Consider the following 19,496-nt stretch of genomic DNA (forward strand, 5'->3'; position numbering starts at 1 on the left):
TGCATCATCTGTTGCAATGATTTTTAACTGAAAAAAAGAGAAAGAACTCACATCTCTGTCTCTCTCTTGCAAGACTGGTTGCTCAATCATGCCTTGTGAACTGGATATACTTTCCTAACTTTCACATGGTACCATTTTGGGATTAAACCAACTTGTGAGAGACATCTAGAATTCTATATTACGCTAAGCGAAAGAAGCCAGTCACAGGAGGATAAGGACAGTGTGATCCCACTCTCATGAGGTACTCAGGGTAGTCAAACTTAGAGACAGAAAGGATGGTGGTAGCCAGGGGCAAGGAGGGGCAGGGGAGATGGGAAGTTGTTTAATGTGTAGGGAGTTTCTGTTTTGCAAGATGAAAACAGTTCTGGAGATGGATGGTGTGGATGGTTGCACAACAATGTGAATGTACTTAATGCCACTGAGCTGTACTCTTAAAAATGGTTAGGATGGGGGGCGCCTGGGTGGCTCAGTTGGTTCAGCATCCAACTTCGGCTCAGGTCATGATCTAGAACTTCATGAGTCGAGCCCCACATCGGGCTCTGAGCTGTCAGCGCAGAGCTTGCTTTGGATCTTCTGTCTCCCTCTCTCTGCCCCTCCCCCACTCGTCCACTTGTGCACTCTCTCTCTCTCTCTCTCTCAAAAATAAATAAACATTAAAAAAAACCATTTTATGTTGTATTTTGCCACAATTAAAAACAATTAAAATCAAAGCCAGGCATGCCTTAGGGAATTTGCTTTAATAGGGTATAAGTTTTGACTGAAATCCCAGATGAGAGCCATCTAGCATAATGTCTATACATTCTCTGGGCTTTGTATACATTAATTTTCCTATTAAAGCAAATTTAAGAAAAAAAATATATAGATCTGCAAAATGTCTGCCACCTTTGCTCTCACTTAATACCTTTGCTCAGACAACGAGGCGGGTAGAACTTTGAAAGGGTAGGGTCTGCCTTCAAACTCCTCCCCCAAGGGGGCAAGATCGGAGGCAAAGACAGATGAGCCTGGGATGCAGAGGCCAGAGACTAGCCTTTCGATTTTTGAAAATTAGCACAGATGTAATTCATATGCACGTTATTCTCTCTTTTTAATGTTTATTTATTTTTGAGAGAGAGAGAGAGAGAGTGAGAGCAGGGGAGTGTCAGAGAGAGACAGAGAGAGACACAGAATCAAAGCAGGTTCCAGGCTCCGAGCTGTCAGCACAGAGTCCGAAGCAGGGCTCAAACTCAGGAATCGTGAGAGCATAACCTGAGCTGGAATTGGATTCTTAACTGACTGAGCCACCCGGCTGCCCCGAAAGTTATTCTAATGAAGTCAAAGAAGAGCATAGCCAAGGCCAGAGAGAAGAGAGCCCAGGCCTAGCTCCTTTCACAAGGTCCCGTAAACCTTCCACATAGTAAATGTGGACAATGGAAAGGAGCCTTCACAGGGACCATTGTGAGGTTCAAATAAAATAATGCAAGAGGCAGGAATGGTCCTGAATGTGGCTGGCACCCAGATTTGACTATGTACTGGGTTTAGCTCCACTGAATACTCTAACTTCAGGCTGTCTTGGTTTCCAGGGGATGATACCTTTTTATTTTTTAATGTTTATTTATTTATTTTGAGAACGAGAGAGCGAACGAGTAAGGGAGGTGCAGAGAGAGAGAAAAGAGAGAATCTCAAGCAGGCTCCATGCTGTCAGCACTGAGCCCGACACAGGCCTGGAACTCATGAACCATGAGATCGTGACCTGAGCCGAAACCCAGAGTCGGATGCCACTGACCCATGCAGGCACCCCCAGGGGATAATCCTTGAACCTGCTTCCGAGTTGCACTGATTTCCTCTTCCTGTCTTCCTTATGAAATTCAAGAGTGACTGCAGTGTCCTTTGGCACACAGTATTACATAAGTATTGGTCATTATTAGAGACATAAAAAGCTTCAGAAAGCAGAAAACAACAGCCCATGTGACTTGTAGGTTATTAGGGTTCCTTTTCATCACTGACTTAAAACTTCAGTCTCCGGTTCTGGTTAAAAAGCCTCAATACATGCTTATAAGCTAACTTGTGTTTTAATTCCCAGTAAAAGTGAATTTAAATTTTAGGAAGAAACCAATTTTACTCCTTGATCAAAAACAATATTGAATATATACAAGGGTAAATGAGAAAGCAATGTTGAAAACATTAACAAACGAAGCATCAAATCATCTCTCTCCATATGAATCATGAAAACAACTGTAGATAAAATGCCAGACAATCACGGTCTATTTTATGGGTGCCCAGCTGACACGTGAAGAATAAAACTTAAACCACAATCCTGTGCGCCCCAGGCCCTGGAAATGCACTTCCTGGAGAAGGGCAGGAGGGCACATGCTATCATGCTCTGCCACTGCAGCCTGGTCAGTGCTTGGTGATAGAAAAGATCCAGCACAATCTTCCCCCTTTTAAGCTATCTGACTTCAACAAGTCGCCATGTCTCTGAGCCTAGTTTCCTTATCTAGACAGTCATTTGCACGGATTCAGGAGTGCCCTAGTCAGCACCCGTCTTTACTTTTGTCAACGTTGTAATTCATTCTCCTCCACACTGCCACCAGAGTGAACTTTCTAGAATGAAATCTGCTTTTGTTCCTCATTTGCTTAAGACTCTTACTAGTGGCTCTGCAACTTGCGGGATAAAAGCAGATTCCTTGTGATGACTTATGAGGCCCTTTCTGACCCAGCTGCAAACTCTCTTCTCAGCTTGCTTGGAAGTTCCAGCCTGTGATCACGGCTCACTGCTCTTCATATGCCTTTGACCAACGAATATGTCTCCTCTCTCTGGGAAATGTACCTTCCAGGCAGCCCGCAACTTCCTGAGGAATATGCAAGCATCCTCAAGTGAGGAAGTGACCCCACCAAGCTGGCCAGATCAGCCAGACCAACTCCTGGGGTCAGAGGCTGCCACCAGATCAGCTCTGTCTCGGGAATTCATATTTTACTTTGGAGACATTCACTCTACTAGGTGAGAGAGAGGGGAGAGGGAGAGACAGTTTGAGAGAGACAGAAAGAGACAGAGAGGGAGGTATGGTAAAAATTACAAATGTAACTACCTTGAGGGTAAGGAATGTATAATGCACTTATAAGGACCTCATTACATTCACTTTCTGTCTGTAACCACACAGTGTTCTGGATGGTCTTCTGACCCCTCAGTGACTGAGATCATGACACATGAACTCCATCACTGGCCTTACAGAGCACCAGATTACTGAAGCAACTACCCAGACCCAGGGGGATGGGTTTAATGCGTGGTAACTCACATTTCATGGTCTTCACTGCCACTTTCTGAGAGGTCCCATCTTGCTGCTTAAGATTTCCTTCCATCACAGACCCAAACTCTCCTGTAAAGAAGAACAACATCTCCATAGAGTTTGCAAAATCTCCCCTGACCATAAAAATGCTACAGTTCCCGGGCTGCTGTTTTTAGGTGGCCTGAGAGTGACCCACATGCGGCAGCCGGGCAGAGCCTGCCGGGGCCACCCACGCTCACAAACCAGGGACGCAGGCCATGCACTAGCCTCCTGTTTGTCACAAGCTTGGTTGGCTCAGGCTCAGCTCAGCTCATCATTTTATTAAGCATTAGAACTGATCCAAGAAACTTACAGAACAACACGGGAAATGTTACTGAAATGTATAAAGTAGAAATTCTTCATACCATTATCATTCATCCTAACATCAATTTGACAAAATCTATACGCGTTTTCACTTTTGTTCTTATGGAACTAATTAGGAAGGTGCCCCAAACAGTAAACCTAAGAACCAGAGGTATTTAAAGCATATAGGAAACCGAACAAATAATTGCTTTTCAAATGAAGGAAGGGAATTAATATTTTTCAAGGGATTACAGTACGTGTAAGACACCATAGAGGCCCTTTCCATATGCAAAATCTGAGCGGCAAAAACCACCATTTACTTTTTCATTGTAATAAATTATAAAACAGAACTACTTGTATTGTAACTGGAAGTCACAAAATGGTATTTTACATAATAAATACACATTAAAAAAATTTTTTTAACGTTTATTCATTTTTGAGACAGAGAGACAGAGCATGAATGGGGGAAGGTCAGAGAGAGAGGGAGACACAGAATCTGAAACAGTCTCCAGGCTCTGAGCCGTCAGCACAGAGCCCGACGCGGGGCTCGAACTCATGGACCGCGAGATCATGACCTGAGCCGAAGTCGGATGCCCAACCGACTGAGCCACCCAGGTGCCCCAATAAATACACATTTAAAACATTACTGTAAACTGCTTCCTTTCTAACCTCACATTTTATTTTATTTATTTTTTAACATAACTTATTGTCACACGGGCTTCCATCCAACACCCAGTGCTCATCCCAGTAAGTGCCCTCCTCAGCACTCATCACCCACTCTCCCCTCTCCCCCACCCCCATCAACCCTCAGTTTGTTCTCTGTATCTAAGAGTCTGTTATGCTAACCTCACATTTTAAAAGAAATGAACTGCTTACCTTCACCCAGGATTTTCCCAAGAATTAATAGATTCCTGTCAATCACGACATCTTCTAGTTTATTCTGCAGTTCCTCGCTGACTCCCAAGCTGCGCACTGTAAGGGAGTGACGAAGTACGTGTAAGGGTTGTCAGTCTGCTCCCTTTCGTTCGAACAGAATTGAAATGATACAGATGGTCCTATCAAAGAGTTAAACATTTTCTTCCTTTTGTACCCATGGCTCTTCCCGCACAATGTCGGTAAATAAAACATCACACGGTGATGCTACTATGATTTACGTGAGTAAAATGAATCCTTCAGGGCAAGATTAATTCTGAAGGCTTATAAAAATCAGAACCATATTTCTCTTCCCACGGTGCAGCAGCCAGCAGATTCACGTGGCGGGTGGGGGTTGCCCTTGATTTAAAGGAGTAAGGAAGAGAGTCGCTAGGTACTTTCTTGCTTTCTAGTGGAGTACGTGCTATTTTATGGCTAACTATAGGATACCAAACAGCTATTGGGTTCCCTCCCCTGTCCTAGGCCAGGGAAGGAAGTGCAGAAACCGCAGGAAACACTAAGAGAACAGGCTCCCTCCTATTCTGCCTATGGCATCTGGAACCTCATTAATATGACATAGAACGTGCTAAATTGAGTACGTGGGGGCAAGTGGAGACGATCTTCTATAACAAGGTGTCAGCATGCAGCATTGACCATAAGCATTATCAATAAGAGGAATTAACCAATTCAATAACATTTTGGCAAATGATGCAGTTTGTGCCATAGTTATGATAAGCAAGCCTTTGAAAGAAAAAAAATGTGGATAATTAGAAAAGATACATTAGCTCTTAAAGAAAAAAAATTTTGTTTTTACCCAGATGGTCCTCTAATAAAGGAAAGAACGGGTCTAAATGGAGAATTTTTTTTAATGCAAGAACAGATCTCTAAAGGTCAAAACTTGTAGATCAGAAACGTAAAGAAATCAGTAACATTGTGCCTTGAGTGAGTTTTTGTTTCTTGGCACCCTGCATTCTATCATTCTTATATCTGTTTTGGTGCTCTTGTTTCGGCAAACATCCTGAAGCCTGGACTTGATATTTGCACGTACTTTGTACATGGTTTCTGAATTCTTCAAGAACACAGCCATCTGTGTATTCTCGCTCTTCAAACTGGAAGGCTCCACTCCGAATCAGCAAAACTCAAACCATAATTGTTGTAAAGTATGTTGGCAAATTGTTCTCTGAGCCCATTGCCACAAAAAAGCAGGAAATAAGCTCAGAGATTATGTCAATTGCTTTGCTGTTTTTCTTTAAATCCCTGACCTCTAACCACATCTTCTCCTATCACTGTGGTGAGTTCCTTCTTCCTTCCGCATTTCTTGGTGTTAGGAGTCTTTAAGACAGGCCGCTTTACCTCAGGTCCACTTCCAGACTTCCAGTAAACCAGCCAGCAGGAAAGCACTTGGCAATGTCTCGCTATCTATCTGCTTGCTGGTTTCTGAAGACATTTTGCATGTTAAAAATAACTCCTTTGACTCCTTTGCCTTTTGTTAGAAATCTATCAATTAATCTGCTGTTCTTTCTTTGCTCTAACTACTTTAGGGAAGATGAAAATTAACTTACAGGTGAGTTCAATGGCTCGCCGACAGAAGGACTTCTTTGCTATATAATTGACGACCAACTCCGAATCCTCCTCTGTGAAGGCGTTCCTGGGCGAATAAAAATAAAGACATCTCCCACTATTAGGAGAGGGCTGCTGGGGCAGATGCTGATTCCACAAGGATGTAACCAAGCTGTTGCTTGTTGAAAGGCCTCTTTGACTGCAAAGACCCCTCCCACTGGGAGAAATGGACTTCTTTCCTTAGCTCTGTTTTAGGCTTACTTGGCAATATACCACTGAGAACAGAACACATGGGGCTCCCGGGTGGCTCAGCTGGTTGAGCATCTGACTCTCGGTCTCCGCTTAGGGCATGATCTCATGATTCGTGAGTTCAAGCCTCACATGGAGCCTGCTTGAGATTCTCTCTCTCCCTCTCTCTCTCTGCCTTTCCGTCTCAAAAATAAACATTTAAAAAAACAAAGAGAGAGACAGACAACACAAAACAACTGAGAAGCTCCCAATGGCCAAAGCTGTAACAACCTGGGCAAGCAAATAAAGTAGTACTAGATTCTAATCCAAAGTATAAAGTGAATGTCCATGAGTCCATACTGATACGTATGACTGAATAATTAAATGAGGTGAAGAGACAAATCTATGCAGAATAATTCCAAATATTTTATGTAGACACTCTGCCCCAAAGGGTGTAGGAAGCATAACCCCTCACCTGTGTGGGCTCCGCTTGTTGACTTGTTTCCAAAAAGGAAAGGGAGAAAAATAACTGTGTCACATCCAAGTGACAAAATTAATGCTAGAACCCAGGTGTCACATCTTCCAGTCCAGTGCCTTCCCCTCTGTATGCCAGGCTCCCTACCACCACAGGGCCTTTGCATGTACTGTGCCTTCTGGCTGTAATGCTCTTCCTTTTGTCTTTTGCCTAATACCTGCTCTTTCTTCAGATTTTAGCTCAGGTTTCACCTCTGCAGGGAGGCCTTTCCCGACTTTCCTAATGCAGTCAAATTCTCCTGTTATACACACTTACATGTCCCTTTATATAGGATTTACACAGTTGCCATTTTATTTTTTTTTTTATTTTTTTCAACGTTTTTATTTATTTTTGAGACAGAGAGAGAGCATGAACGGCGGAGGGGCAGAGAGAGAGGGAGACACAGAATCAGAAGCAGGCTCCAGGCTCTGAGCCATCAGCCCAGAGCCTGAGGCGGGGCTCAAACTCACGGACCGCGAGATCGTGACCTGAGCTGAAGTCGGCCGCTTAACCGACTGAGCCACCCAGGCGCCCCACACAGTTGCCATTTTATACTTATGTGTAATCACTTGTGTGATTATTGCTTGATTCTCCATGAACTGTGAGCACCCCTGAGGGCAAGTAGTACCTGCTTTTGTTCAGCATTGTACCCCAGGCTATCACCTAGAAGGCTCTCAATACATATTATTGTGCTACTCTTACAACTTCTGCAGAGCCTACAAACCACATCTAGACTCTGGGATGCATTTTGGTCAAGTATACGTTCAGGATTTGGGTCAGATTTTGTCATTTCTTCAAAATAGGCATTCTTAGAATTTACATACTGAGATATAATAATTATAAGGATAGAGTTAATAAGTACTGTAGGTACCCGACCCTTAGGACTAGGATGGACACGAAAAATGGGCAGGATAGCCTCTGCTCTCATGCTTCTTCTCCATGACAGTGAAAAGTTTTGGAGTGGAGTGGAATGTTCCAGTAGCATTCCTAAGACTCAGCAATGAATAAAGGTTGCTCAGCTCCTGCCAAAACACAGTCATTCACCCTCCATCACTCTGTCCTATTCCAGGCTGTCAACAACCCACATCTTACAAAGTACTTCCTCTACCCCATGAGTGATAAACTGGGTTTCACAGAAACCCAAACGCGCTGCAGAGGCACTGGAGTAGAAAACTGAGTTCCAGAAACAAATTTACACATAGCTTTCTTATCATAGGTTGCCTTAACACGCCTTCCCATTTTTGTTGATATTTAACTACTGTTTGGTTATAAAAGTCAGATGTATAGAAAAGTTAGAACAAGATATTCTTTTACACTTGAATGTGAAAATACAAAGCTTTTCTCTATTAGAAAAAATGTATAAAATACAGTAAAAAAAAAAAAAAGAAAACGCAGAATCATCCACACTTATACTATTCAGAATTGCTAATGATTTGGTGAATTTCCTTCTAGTATTTTTATCTATACATACATTTCATTTTTTTTTTTTAATTTTTTTTTTCAACGTTTATTTATTTTTTTGGGACAGACAGAGACAGAGCATGAACGGGGGAGGGGCAGAGAGAGAGGGAGACACAGAATCGGAAACAGGCTCCAGGCTCTGAGCCGTCAGCCCAGAGCCCGACACGGGGCTCGAACTCACGGACCGCGAGATCGTGACCTGGCTGAAGTCGGACGCTTAACCGACTGCGCCACCCAGGCGCCCCCATTTCATTTTTTTAATGTTTATTTATTTATTTTATTTTATTTTATTTTTTTTTAATTTTTTTTTTCAACGTTTATTTATTTTTGGGACAGAGAGAGACAGAGCATGAACGGGGGAGGGGCAGAGAGAGAGGGAGACACAGAATCAGAAACAGGCTCCAGGCTCTGAGCCATCAGCCCAGAGCCTGACGCGGGGCTCGAACTCACGGACCGCGAGATCGTGACCTGGCTGAAGTCGGACGCTCAACCGACTGCGCCACCCAGGCGCCCCTATTTATTTATTTTTGAGAGAGAGAGAGAGAGAGAGAGAGGGAGGGAGGGAGAGAGAAAGAGAGACAGCACACAGGGTAGGGGCAGAAAGAGAGGGAGACAGAGAATCCCAAGCAGGCTCCATGCTGTCAGCGCAGAGCCTGATGCAGGACTCGAACTCAGGAACCATGAGATCATGACTTGAGCCAAAATCAAGAGTCAGTCACTTAACTGACTGAGGCGTCCCTCATTTTTTTTTTTTTTAACAGTTAGGATTATTTTTAAGAGTTCTAACAAAAATCCTCATGTTACAGCAACGAAGTTTGAGTACTGAAGGCCTATGGATGCTCTTCTCTGTAAATGAGCCCTTTCAAGGCTAGCTTTCACTGCTGGCTGCCTCTGTAGCATTGGCCTAACTAAGGAAGCTGCCTGTCCCCAGGATGTGCATAAGACAGGGCACCTAGCCAGGTACAATGTAAGGAGCTGGGCCAGCACGAGAGGCATTATTACTTGGCATGAGAAGCACAGGGTAACACGGGGCAGAACAGTTTAAACTGGGAAACTTACCCAAACTTCGTCTCCTGGACTCTTTTTCTGATGACCAGAGAAATATATAAAATTGACCCAATCAAAACAACTCCGCAAAAGCAACCAAGGATGATGAGCACAGGATCTGTGTTGCCAGGTGCCGGGGTTGACGAGGGGGCAAAATCTACCCAACCTAGTAAAATACCAACAGACCCAATTGAAAACATCTCTTTGGGATCCGAAACACATAAGAAACATTAGCTTGTAATAGGGAAGAAGACAGTCAAAAGCTCTAGAACTTAATCCTTTTATATTCTGTGATCTACATACGCAGGCGGTCCTCGCTCTGATGGTGCAAGCTGAGACCACGCAAAGTGATCTTAACAATCAATGGGTGACGCTTTTCATATCAGTTATGAATATATAAGGAATTAAAAAAAAAGGTAAAACCAGTGTTTATCTGGTACACTGTAATTCAAAAACATTGAGGAATATTGAGAAATAAAAGATTGTATTTCTTTGTAAAAAACGTCTCAAGAGGAGTTTGAATGGTACTGTCTTCTGGTCACATAACTTATGATATGGAGAGAATATATTTTCTGTGCTGTGGAGAATTTTCCTCCTCCTCTCTGGGTCTGGATTCATCCCCAACAATTTACCCCCTGTGCTTTCCACATTGCGAGCTATCTCTGAGAGTTCCTTTATGTGAATTCATTCATTCATTCATTCATTCATTCATTCATTCATTCACCGTTGTTCCGTGGCTGCATAGCGGGTCTACCCAATGGCGGCAATATCTGCCTTCCTGTATCAGCTGTTTCTTCCGTAACTCCACATTCAATTCAAATTTCTCTTCCAACACTATCACTCTTCCTTTCTTTTCTGCACTTCGCCTTTGTTCACCAACTCCCTCCTTCAATTACTTATTTTTATTTATTGACTTATTTTTTAAGTAGGCTTCACGCCCAGTGCAGAGCCCAACACAGGGCTTGAACTCATCACCCTGAGATCAAGACCTGAGCTGAGATCGAGAGGTGGATGCTCAACCGACTGAGCCACCCAGATGCCCCTCAATTACTTATTTTTAGGAAGTGTCATGTGGGTGTGTCCCTGGGAGATAAGGAGGCAACGCAGCTATGGGTCTTACTAGACGCATGTGATCTGAATAATGGAAGTGCGTGTCCAACTACCGAGAACTTTGAAACAAGCAACAAGACCTGTCATGGGCATCGATGAGCATCTGTTATTTAGGTAGTGGTTTGTGGACCGGACCACTGGCAGCAAAGTTTATACTTCATGCAATTACTCACAGTAACACATGACGGTAACTCAAATTCGGACCATGTCATTGGGGAACTAGTGTTATGTAACCAAACTGTGGCAGCTGAAAAGTATGCATGTTGGGATTGTGCAAAAAAGCAAGGACTGCCAGCATAGCACAGCCTTTTAAAATGGTGGAGAGTTTATATAAAGATGAAAGCTCTGTCTTCCCAAACTCTGATGTTTTTTTAACCTGTGCCCTTAGCATCAGAATCTCACGGTCTCAGAATTTCAACCAGGTAGACACGTCTTGCTTGCCATCACCAGTTACTAACGTTCCCCAGATACAGAGCCGAGGGCTACAGGAACTGTAATATGGCTCCAGTTCAGCATGTTTGGGGGTCGCTGGAACAAACAGACAGGAACTCGATGGTCTACTTACAAGTCCTATTTGCTATGGATACAAAGACCATATCTGGCAAGACCTTGTAAATGCAAAAATCGTACTGATACAGATGCCTGTGCATGCAGTCTACGACAGCAGTTTAATATCAAACAACCCAGGGCAGTGAGAGTCAGAACAAAGGCTCCACTGGTCTATGGAAGCATGGACAGCTTTTAGGGCCACATGGGACACCACAGTGGCTCCTTGCCAAAGGATACTCCAACAAATAAAGAAGACAGCATGCAGGGCTGAGCATTTAGCTCAGTGAGCCCAATGCTGTGTAAGGAGAGCTTTTATAGGAAACACTTTATGTTTTGCACCGATCAATCACGAAGCACGGCACCAAGGCTTGAGTGAGTAATAACATGGTAAGCTTTACTGCTTAAAACACACAAAACAAACACTAGCACATAAACAAACAGTGCCCATTACACAGACCTAAAGACCAGCCATACTACAGCTCTCCAACATTCAGTCACGTATACGTCATTTATACTAAATTCAGTAAGTCAAGTCAAATTTGGTATTCTGGAAGGACTGATCTTTCCAGTAACTCAGTACCACCAATAGTAATGGCAGTGGGAGGACTCACAGGTATCAGTGCTCTGTGATGTGTGTTAACATATCAACTACCTTTCTCAGAGCAAAAATTCCTTCTGGTCTTTGTCTTTCATTCTTAAACCAGATACCCATCCCACAGGTTACTCTCTGGCACTCTGCATTGCCTGGACTGGCACATTCTATCAGACGATAAGGAACCCGACTCTCACCGTGCGCAGGGATGAACATTTTCACTGGGTCGCTGAACGGCCCGACTCCCCCTTTTGTGATGGCGGCAATCCTCACCGTACATGTGGCGTTGTGGACTTGAACAGAAATCTGAGCATGGCTGCCGTTCTGGCCAACTTCTTCAGACAGCTCTTTCTGGGAACAGAGAAGGAGGGAAAGGGGATGAAACAGTGAGCTGCCAGGGGCGCGTCGCCTGCTCGCCCACAATTCCTTCTGAGGGAAGTCATCCCACCCACCTCCCAGGGGGCACAGGCTGTGTCTCTACCGCACCCCTTCCTTACTCAGCGCACAGCTAACGGAACCCAAGGGTGGGCAGGGATGTTGAACGGGCTGGCTGCAACCTCTGGCCTTAGGGCCTTGCCCAAGTGAGTCTGTGAAGGCATGGCACTCAGAATGGTCAGTGAAGATGTCTCTGGAAGAGAGGGAGCATGTAGCAGAGGCAGCCAGAGGGCAAGAGCAAGCCTGGCTCTGGGAGACCCCTGCCCTCAGAACCCCCACAGTACAATGCCCAAGAGCAAACTATACCTTGACATTGACCACCTGCCAACTTCCCTTGAACCAGCATGCATGGGCTCCTGTTCTTTACAATTATAAGAATTTGGACTAAAATCTACCTTGAGGAGGGCACTGGCATGTTTTTTTTTTCCCCTCTAGTGTGACACATGCACAATTTTCTCAATTTCCAAAAATCTGGTTTCACTTTTACTTATTTTGTTTTATAACCACTGCCATGCACCATGCGCCATTAAAACACAGGAGAAAGTGATTTAAAAAAAATTTTTTTAACATTTATTCATTTTTGAGAGAGTGTGAGTGGAGGAGGGGCAGAGAGAGAGACAGACAGACAGACAGACAGACACACACACACACACGCACACACACACACATACACAGAATCTGAAGCAGGCTCCAGAATCCAAGCTGTCAGTACGGAGCCCGACGCGGGGCTCGAACTCATGGACCTCGAGAACATGACCTGAGCTGAAGTCGGATGTTTAAACAACTGAGCCACCCAGGTGCCCCAGGAGTAAGTGATTTTTGAAAACAAAACAAAACAAAACAACAAAACAAAACAAAAAACCCCAGAACTCTGTTTATATAACACTTTTCCCTTTGTTTCCAAACCTCCCTCTCAAAATAAATAATTATTTTTTTAAAAAGACTGTTTTAGGACCTCATTTCAGCCTTCGGACTGTTTATTTTGAGAGGGAGGGAGGGAGGGGGAAGAGCAGAGAGAGAGAGAGAAGGAGAGAGAGAATCCCAAGCAGGCTCTGCACTGTCAGCACAGAGCCCAATGCGGGGCTCGGCCCTACAACCGTGAGATCATGATCTGAGCTGAAATCAAGAGTCGGAAGCTGAACTGACTGGGCTCTCCAGGCACCCCAGAAACACGTCTTTAATCTCTGCAGTTTGGAGGCCTGATTTCACAGACAGAAAGAGAAATGTCACACCACGCAGGTGGCGCACAGATACCACAGATCACTGACGAGCAGGCGCCTGGTTTGGGTTGGTAACTTTATTCCTGGTCACTTGGTGTCATGCTGATTCCTTCTAACAGTGGGGCAGGGTGGGGCCAGCTCAGCCCTTACGGAGAGGGCAGGCCAGTCATTGGTGACCAAGGGGGAACCTGGGTCAGCCACCCACAGACTTCCTAAATGTAAACAAGCAGTGACCATCAGGTCTCAGAAATAATCTTAGACAAGGGATAAAAGGGGAAAATATGGCTTTAAAATGTTCTGGTTTTTCCACCCCACTGGACTGTATGCTAAGGAGATTTGTCACAGATTTTTTTTTTTTATTAATTAAGTAAACAAAATAATAATTAACAATTTGGGGGGTATTCAGGCAATATCTTTTTTTAGAAATAGAGCATTTTATTTATGGCAAACCCAGTTTTGATTATGGGTTAGTTGGTCATTCTCTATTTAATTTGGGTGGGGGACAGGAACTCATCAAGCAGAGCAACTCTATGGTTCGAACCCACACAGTCATGGAGGCCTGCAGTGAGTCCGGCTGGCCACTGAGAAATAACATGCCTGCTTCACAATTTACTACCTAACAGCTCCTGAACGTACAAAAGATGTCCTGCCTGACAACAGCTTTTGGGCCTGCTTCTGGCTTCACGCTTTTCATCTGCCAGGACTCAAATACAATATATCATGGGGCGTCTGGGTGGCTCAGTCTGTTGGGCGTCCGACTTCGGCTCAGGTCATGATCTTGCAGTTCATGAGTTCAAGCCCCGCGCATCGAGCTCTGTGCTGACAGCTCAGAGCCTGGAGCCTGCTTCCGATTCTGTGTCTCCCTCTCTCTCTACCCCTCGCCCACTCATGCTCTCTCTCTCTCTCTCTCTCAAAAATAAATAAAACATTAAAAAAATTAAAAGATATATATAATATATCATTTGTGAGAATTATCTCTAAATTAGAGGACATGCATAATTGCGAATGAATTAAATTCCTAGAAGAAGAGAAATCCTAACACAAAATCATCCTTTTGGAAACAAACATAACAGTGGTTGATAAGATCTATTCGCTTAGGGCCTATAATAAGTCACTGTGAAAACCCAGAGAAGGAGCTTTGAAATTTCCACCTCCTGTTCCTTAAGTGCATCAACAATGGCAGTCATCCTGGTTACTGCTGTCATCTTTCCGAATCTTGAAGTACGAAAACGATGGCAGCCACCGCTTACAGGTAACATGCTTTGGAAATACGTAAAGAATTTTCCCATTTTAGGGGTGGAGCTATAATAAATGCTGAAGTAGTGATTAGAAAGATACATGATAACTATTTCAGTGGAGCACAACCATTTTCTCTAAGAATTGCCTTGAATGATAAAGATGATCCCTGTTTCTAAAAATCGATGCAATTGATCCAAATTCTTTTGATGCCAAATACGTGACCGACCATATCTATATCCCCAAATATTTATTTTCATTTTGATTTTGAAATTTGACAAAGAAAACCATTTAAAACCAGACCCATGTAGGAGCCACCCATGTGTGTATTCTCTCTCTCACGGTCAGGTGCAGAGCATAGAAGGTGAGGCCGTTTCCCTGGCATGAGGTGGTCTGGTTCTGGGGCACACGCCACGGGTGAACTGCAATTTCTCATTCTGTGAGTTTTCAACTTCACCAACAAAGGCCCGTAGCCTCAAGGACTTAAAATCTAAGAGCATTTTCAGGTAATGAAATCAGATTTACAATATGACATCTGATGACATACATGTAGACCCTGTAGGGAAAGTAACAGTGTGTCTTTGGAAACAGTTTCTTTTTTTCTCTTGTGAGGCACTAAGGTCAGCACAACTGCAGTGGCATTTGTTGCTAATCACTGAAAGGTGTTAAGATCTCCAACTCTGTCAGAATTCACAGCCCTATAATTTATGTAATTAAGAATAAGGCCCATTTTATTGCCTCGAAGAACAGTAACAGTCAACGGGGGAAGCACCACCAGATAAGAGCTTCTGTCATGCTACGCCAACAAAGGTGGCTTGTTCAACAGGCTTCACATTCACAGGACTCATTTTGCATTTGTCAATGCAAAACTCACATCTTACTCTTCAAACGTGTCCTGTTCTTACTTCCTTTTGCTAAGAGGCCACAGTGTGGAATTTGAGTGAGAGACACTGTATCACGAAAGCCAAAGGAATCTGGGAAGGGGTAGTGGGCTCTGAAAAGCACGGCTCTGGATGTCAGTCTGGCCTGGGTTCCTACCCCAGTGCTGCCAATTCCAAGCTTTGTGACTCTGGTAAGTTACTCAGCATCTCTGAGCTTCAGTTTCCTCAAGTAAGCGTTGAAAGTAATACCTTTCTCTCTCTCTCTCTTTTTTTTAATGTCTCATGATGTTTTTGTAAGGGTTAAATGAATTCCTACGCACACAACATGAAGCACACAGTCTGGCACACTGTAAGTAATCAATGGTGGTTATTATTATTCCTATATTCCTCTACCTAAAAGGTGCCATATTTGGATCGTCTTTCCCTATAAATGCAAGGTCCTCTTACAGAAGTGACCTTGTAGTGTCTTTCAAGTCCTGGCACAGGAGAGAAAATAACCAAGGCTGCCTAATGCCTCACACCAAGAAGTTTATTTGACTAGTTCATGCGATTTACGTCCATTGTAGGTTTCTCCTCCAAGCTGTGCATATCACCCTTGATTAATTCTTGGGTTTCGGCAGTGTTCCAGACCCCTGGCTGACCTATCCCACAAGAACCTTGCCCATTTCTCATACTTTACCATGACACCTGCTCAGATGCCCTGCCCTCCTTTGAGAGTGAGTGAGAGGGAGCAATAAGGAAAGGAAGAGCCAGTGTGCTCATGCCCAAATCCAAGCTTGTTAGGACGCAGTGGTCTAGGCCTGAGGAAGGAATCCTTGAAGGTACTGTGGCTACTCTAGGTCTTTAAAGAAGTTATTTCTACATGTCCTGTTGTCTCTAGGCCCATAATAATCTGCCCATAATGAAACCGCCTTCTGATTTAACATCTCTACCCCTTCCAAATACAATTAAACCAGCATTAGAACTACAATCCTATAATAATGAGTTTTGTATAAATAACACACATAACAATGAGTCTCTCTGTTGAACATGTGGGCCATTCTGGGTCAAAGTGAAACAGACTTATTTACTGTAAAATACCAAAGAGGCTTGAGCTTACCAATAAACCTTATTGATCTTCCAGAGAGGGGTATACGATGTGATATTTTATAAACTTATTTGCTCATTGAATTCCTCTCTCATGGAAGGTCTACTGACAACTTCTGGGAATGGGAATAGATGGGAAACACTAGTCCACACTCATCAAAAGCCTGTCTCATCACAGAGTGAAACTCTCCAGCCAGTATGGATGTCAGTCAGGTCCACGCATCAAGCCCCATAAATGCCTAGAAAGTAAGTTCAAGGTCCTCTGTTCAGACGGTACAAAGATGAGCAAGACATGGCCCCAACTTCAAGGAGAATAGATTGCACTTGCTCCTGACTTTTGGATTTTGAGCTTGGATTAGGAAATGCAAGGGATAAAAAAAAAAAAAAGAACAAAAAAAAGGTCGATACCTTCATCAAGATATAGCAAATGTGTGTACAGTAACTATCAGGAGTTTTTTAGTCTGAAAGCGATATAACATGCGGGGATAATAAAGGTATAAACAATAGCCCACCCAAAGATCACTTCCAAGAAAGTTCTGAAGCCGCATACAAAAAACCCACCCTTATTAGAGTAACTCCTGGGAATAGCTTTCAAAAATATCCAATTCCATTGTCTTGCATAAAGAAGGTATACCTTAGTATCAGTTTCCTAAAAATGGAAATGAAAGAACAATTTTGAGAGATGAAGTTGTATCTAACTCTTGCCCTTCTGAAATGAAGGGAGTTTAGGAAACAGAGGTGATGGGTACGGAGGTCATTGAAAACTTCACTTTGGGCAGGGGTTTTAGGATCTTCCGTGGGTCAGCTTTTCTCCAGCGTTTTTACTTGCCTCTGGTTGCAGCCCACGATGAGCTTGAAGCATGGCTACGTCTGAGAATGGTATCCTAAGGAAAGCAAGCCGCCAAGTCTTTTGTTGTCACGAGACCCTCATGATGCACAAAGTGCAGCATGAGTACAACGCAAATGAGGTTCTCACTAGGATGATCCAGCAGCACCAAGGAGGTAATGACTGGAAAGGTCACAGCTCTCACTGTGGCAGTATTGTTCTCACTGCAGAGGGGACCATGCCGAACAAAAGGCAACCAGAATGCACAGTGCAGCGGAGCGCTGGTGGCATTTAGTGCATGAGGCTCTCCAGCTGCGTCATCCATGAGGCTTTCGCCACTCTTGCCCTTCAGCACGCCTCAGCTCAGGTCCCCTCCGGAGAGGCAGCTTTCACCCACGCCAGAAGAAGTCGAAAGGATGACCTGAACTCTTTAAACAAACTGGGGTGTTTTATGTTTAGACCTCTCAAGTGTCTGCTGATAATTACAATCTTCTGCCAACCAGAGAAAAATAAAATCCTTACTGAACTGGAACACAATTATTGCACCTTCAGGTGCTGTTCACGATTCACCATGGTGAAAGGGGCTTGCCTCTAAGACAGGCATTTGATTCCCCTGATTCAGCCGGTGTGGAAACGCAGTTAATAAGGACCCTGCACGGGTGCCTTGGGACAAAAGACCAAGAAACAAGAGGCTTCTATCGTAGGACAACGCTCCTAAGCAGGGTTGTGCCTTGTACAAACAACACCCTATCATCGCTCTGAGGCACATAAACTCACGCACTTCCAAACTCTCTTCTTTTTCCTCTACTTCCATCACCTACCGCTTCCAAGAGTCAGCGTCCTGATAGGTAAACTGAGGCAGGAAAAGACAAAGAATAAATCCCACCCGTCCTTTTGGAAACAACAGCAGTTGCATAAGAGTTGGATGTCATGAAGCTGACGACGACTGAAGCAAAGATTGGATGTCGTCAATGGGGGCAGCTGTGGACTCTGTCCCTCTCTGCTGCCAAGAAGCTGTACTGCTGTCATGTGGCACCCCCAACAAATGCCACGAGGATGCTAAAATCTGATCTGTCCCCAGGGCTAGGTCGATCAGGAATGTAACAACACAAAACAGTGTGCTTTGCATGATGGCAGTAAAGAGACAGTCCTGATGATGAAACCAGTACATCTGCCTTTCCATAGGAAGCTCTACGTCACAAAGAAGTCAGTGTCACCTCAACTATCTTCTCAAGTGGGAAGGGGACCTGTCTGGTAGCTGCCTACCCATCCACACTTGGGCATTACCCCTACTCCTGTGGAGCTGTGTTAAGGCAACCTGTTGCTGGCTTAGCCCTGTCCTCTGGAGTCTGGTTACCCCTTTTCATTCTCTATGAGGCTGGGGTTCTTCCCTGATAATCTTCAGAAAAGCATCCTCTGGAATTTCCAAGAGGCTATGAATTGTTGGACTGCTAAGCCATATAGCTTCTGGACCTTCTGCTCTAGTTATCTGGGTAGTTCTCAACTATCTTCCTACAAGAGCCCAAGTTCCCAGAAGGCACGAATCAAGTGGTGACAGAGAGGAGTTCACCTATTTACCGAATGCATAAACGAATGGGTGAGTGAGTGAGCGAGAAAAGCCCCAAAGATTCCTTGGAATTTTGTTAACTATTCAGTCATCTCTAGTTTTTACTATAGTCTTCACATCCCAGTGAAAGGGACCTCATTCAATAATAATACTTTGTTGTCGGGGTACCTGGGTGGCTCAGTCGGTTAAGCTTCCGATTTCAGCTCAGGTCATGATCTCACAGTTCGTGAGTTTGAGCCCCGTGTCAGGCTCTGTGCTGTGCTGACAGCTCAGAGCCTACAGCCTGCTTCAGATTCTGTGTCTCCCTCTCTCTCTCTGCCCCTCCCCTGCCTGCACTCTGTTTCTATCTCTCTTAAAAATAAATAAATGTTAAACAAAATTTTTTTAATTAAAAAAAAAATCTGTTGTCTTCTCATGACAAAACAAAAGCTTCTAGGGGCACCTGGGTGGCTTAGTCAGTCAAGTGTCCAACTCTTAATTTTGGCTCAGGTCATGATCTCACGGGTCATCAGTTCAAGCCCCACATCCGACTCTGCTTGGGATTCTCTGTCTGCCTCTCTCTGCCCCATTCCCTCTCTCAAATAAACTTTATTTATTCTTTTTAAAATTTGTTTTTAATGTTTATTTATTTTTGAGACAGAGAGAGACAGATCATGAACGGGGGAGG

General features: G+C 44.0%; 1 protein-coding gene across 1 annotated transcript in view; it reads right to left on the bottom strand.

The window, feature by feature from the left end:
- Positions 1-19,496, bottom strand: part of MERTK (MER proto-oncogene, tyrosine kinase) — an 85,047-nt gene that overhangs the window by 19,694 nt on the left and 45,857 nt on the right. The window contains exons 9-13 of the mRNA XM_047069205.1: positions 11,776-11,929; positions 9,340-9,493; positions 6,080-6,165; positions 4,482-4,577; positions 3,273-3,353 (exon numbers count right to left, since the gene is read on the bottom strand). Of these exons, the coding sequence (XP_046925161.1) occupies positions 3,273-3,353; positions 4,482-4,577; positions 6,080-6,165; positions 9,340-9,493; positions 11,776-11,929 (571 nt within the window). The remainder of the gene's footprint in view (positions 1-3,272; positions 3,354-4,481; positions 4,578-6,079; positions 6,166-9,339; positions 9,494-11,775; positions 11,930-19,496) is intronic.

The sequence above is a fragment of the Lynx rufus genome, unplaced genomic scaffold (genome assembly GCF_022079265.1).
Source record: "Lynx rufus isolate CCGP_SWC_20201006 ecotype Redwood Valley unplaced genomic scaffold, mLynRuf1.p SCAF_8, whole genome shotgun sequence".
Lineage (NCBI taxonomy): Eukaryota > Metazoa > Chordata > Mammalia > Carnivora > Felidae > Lynx > Lynx rufus.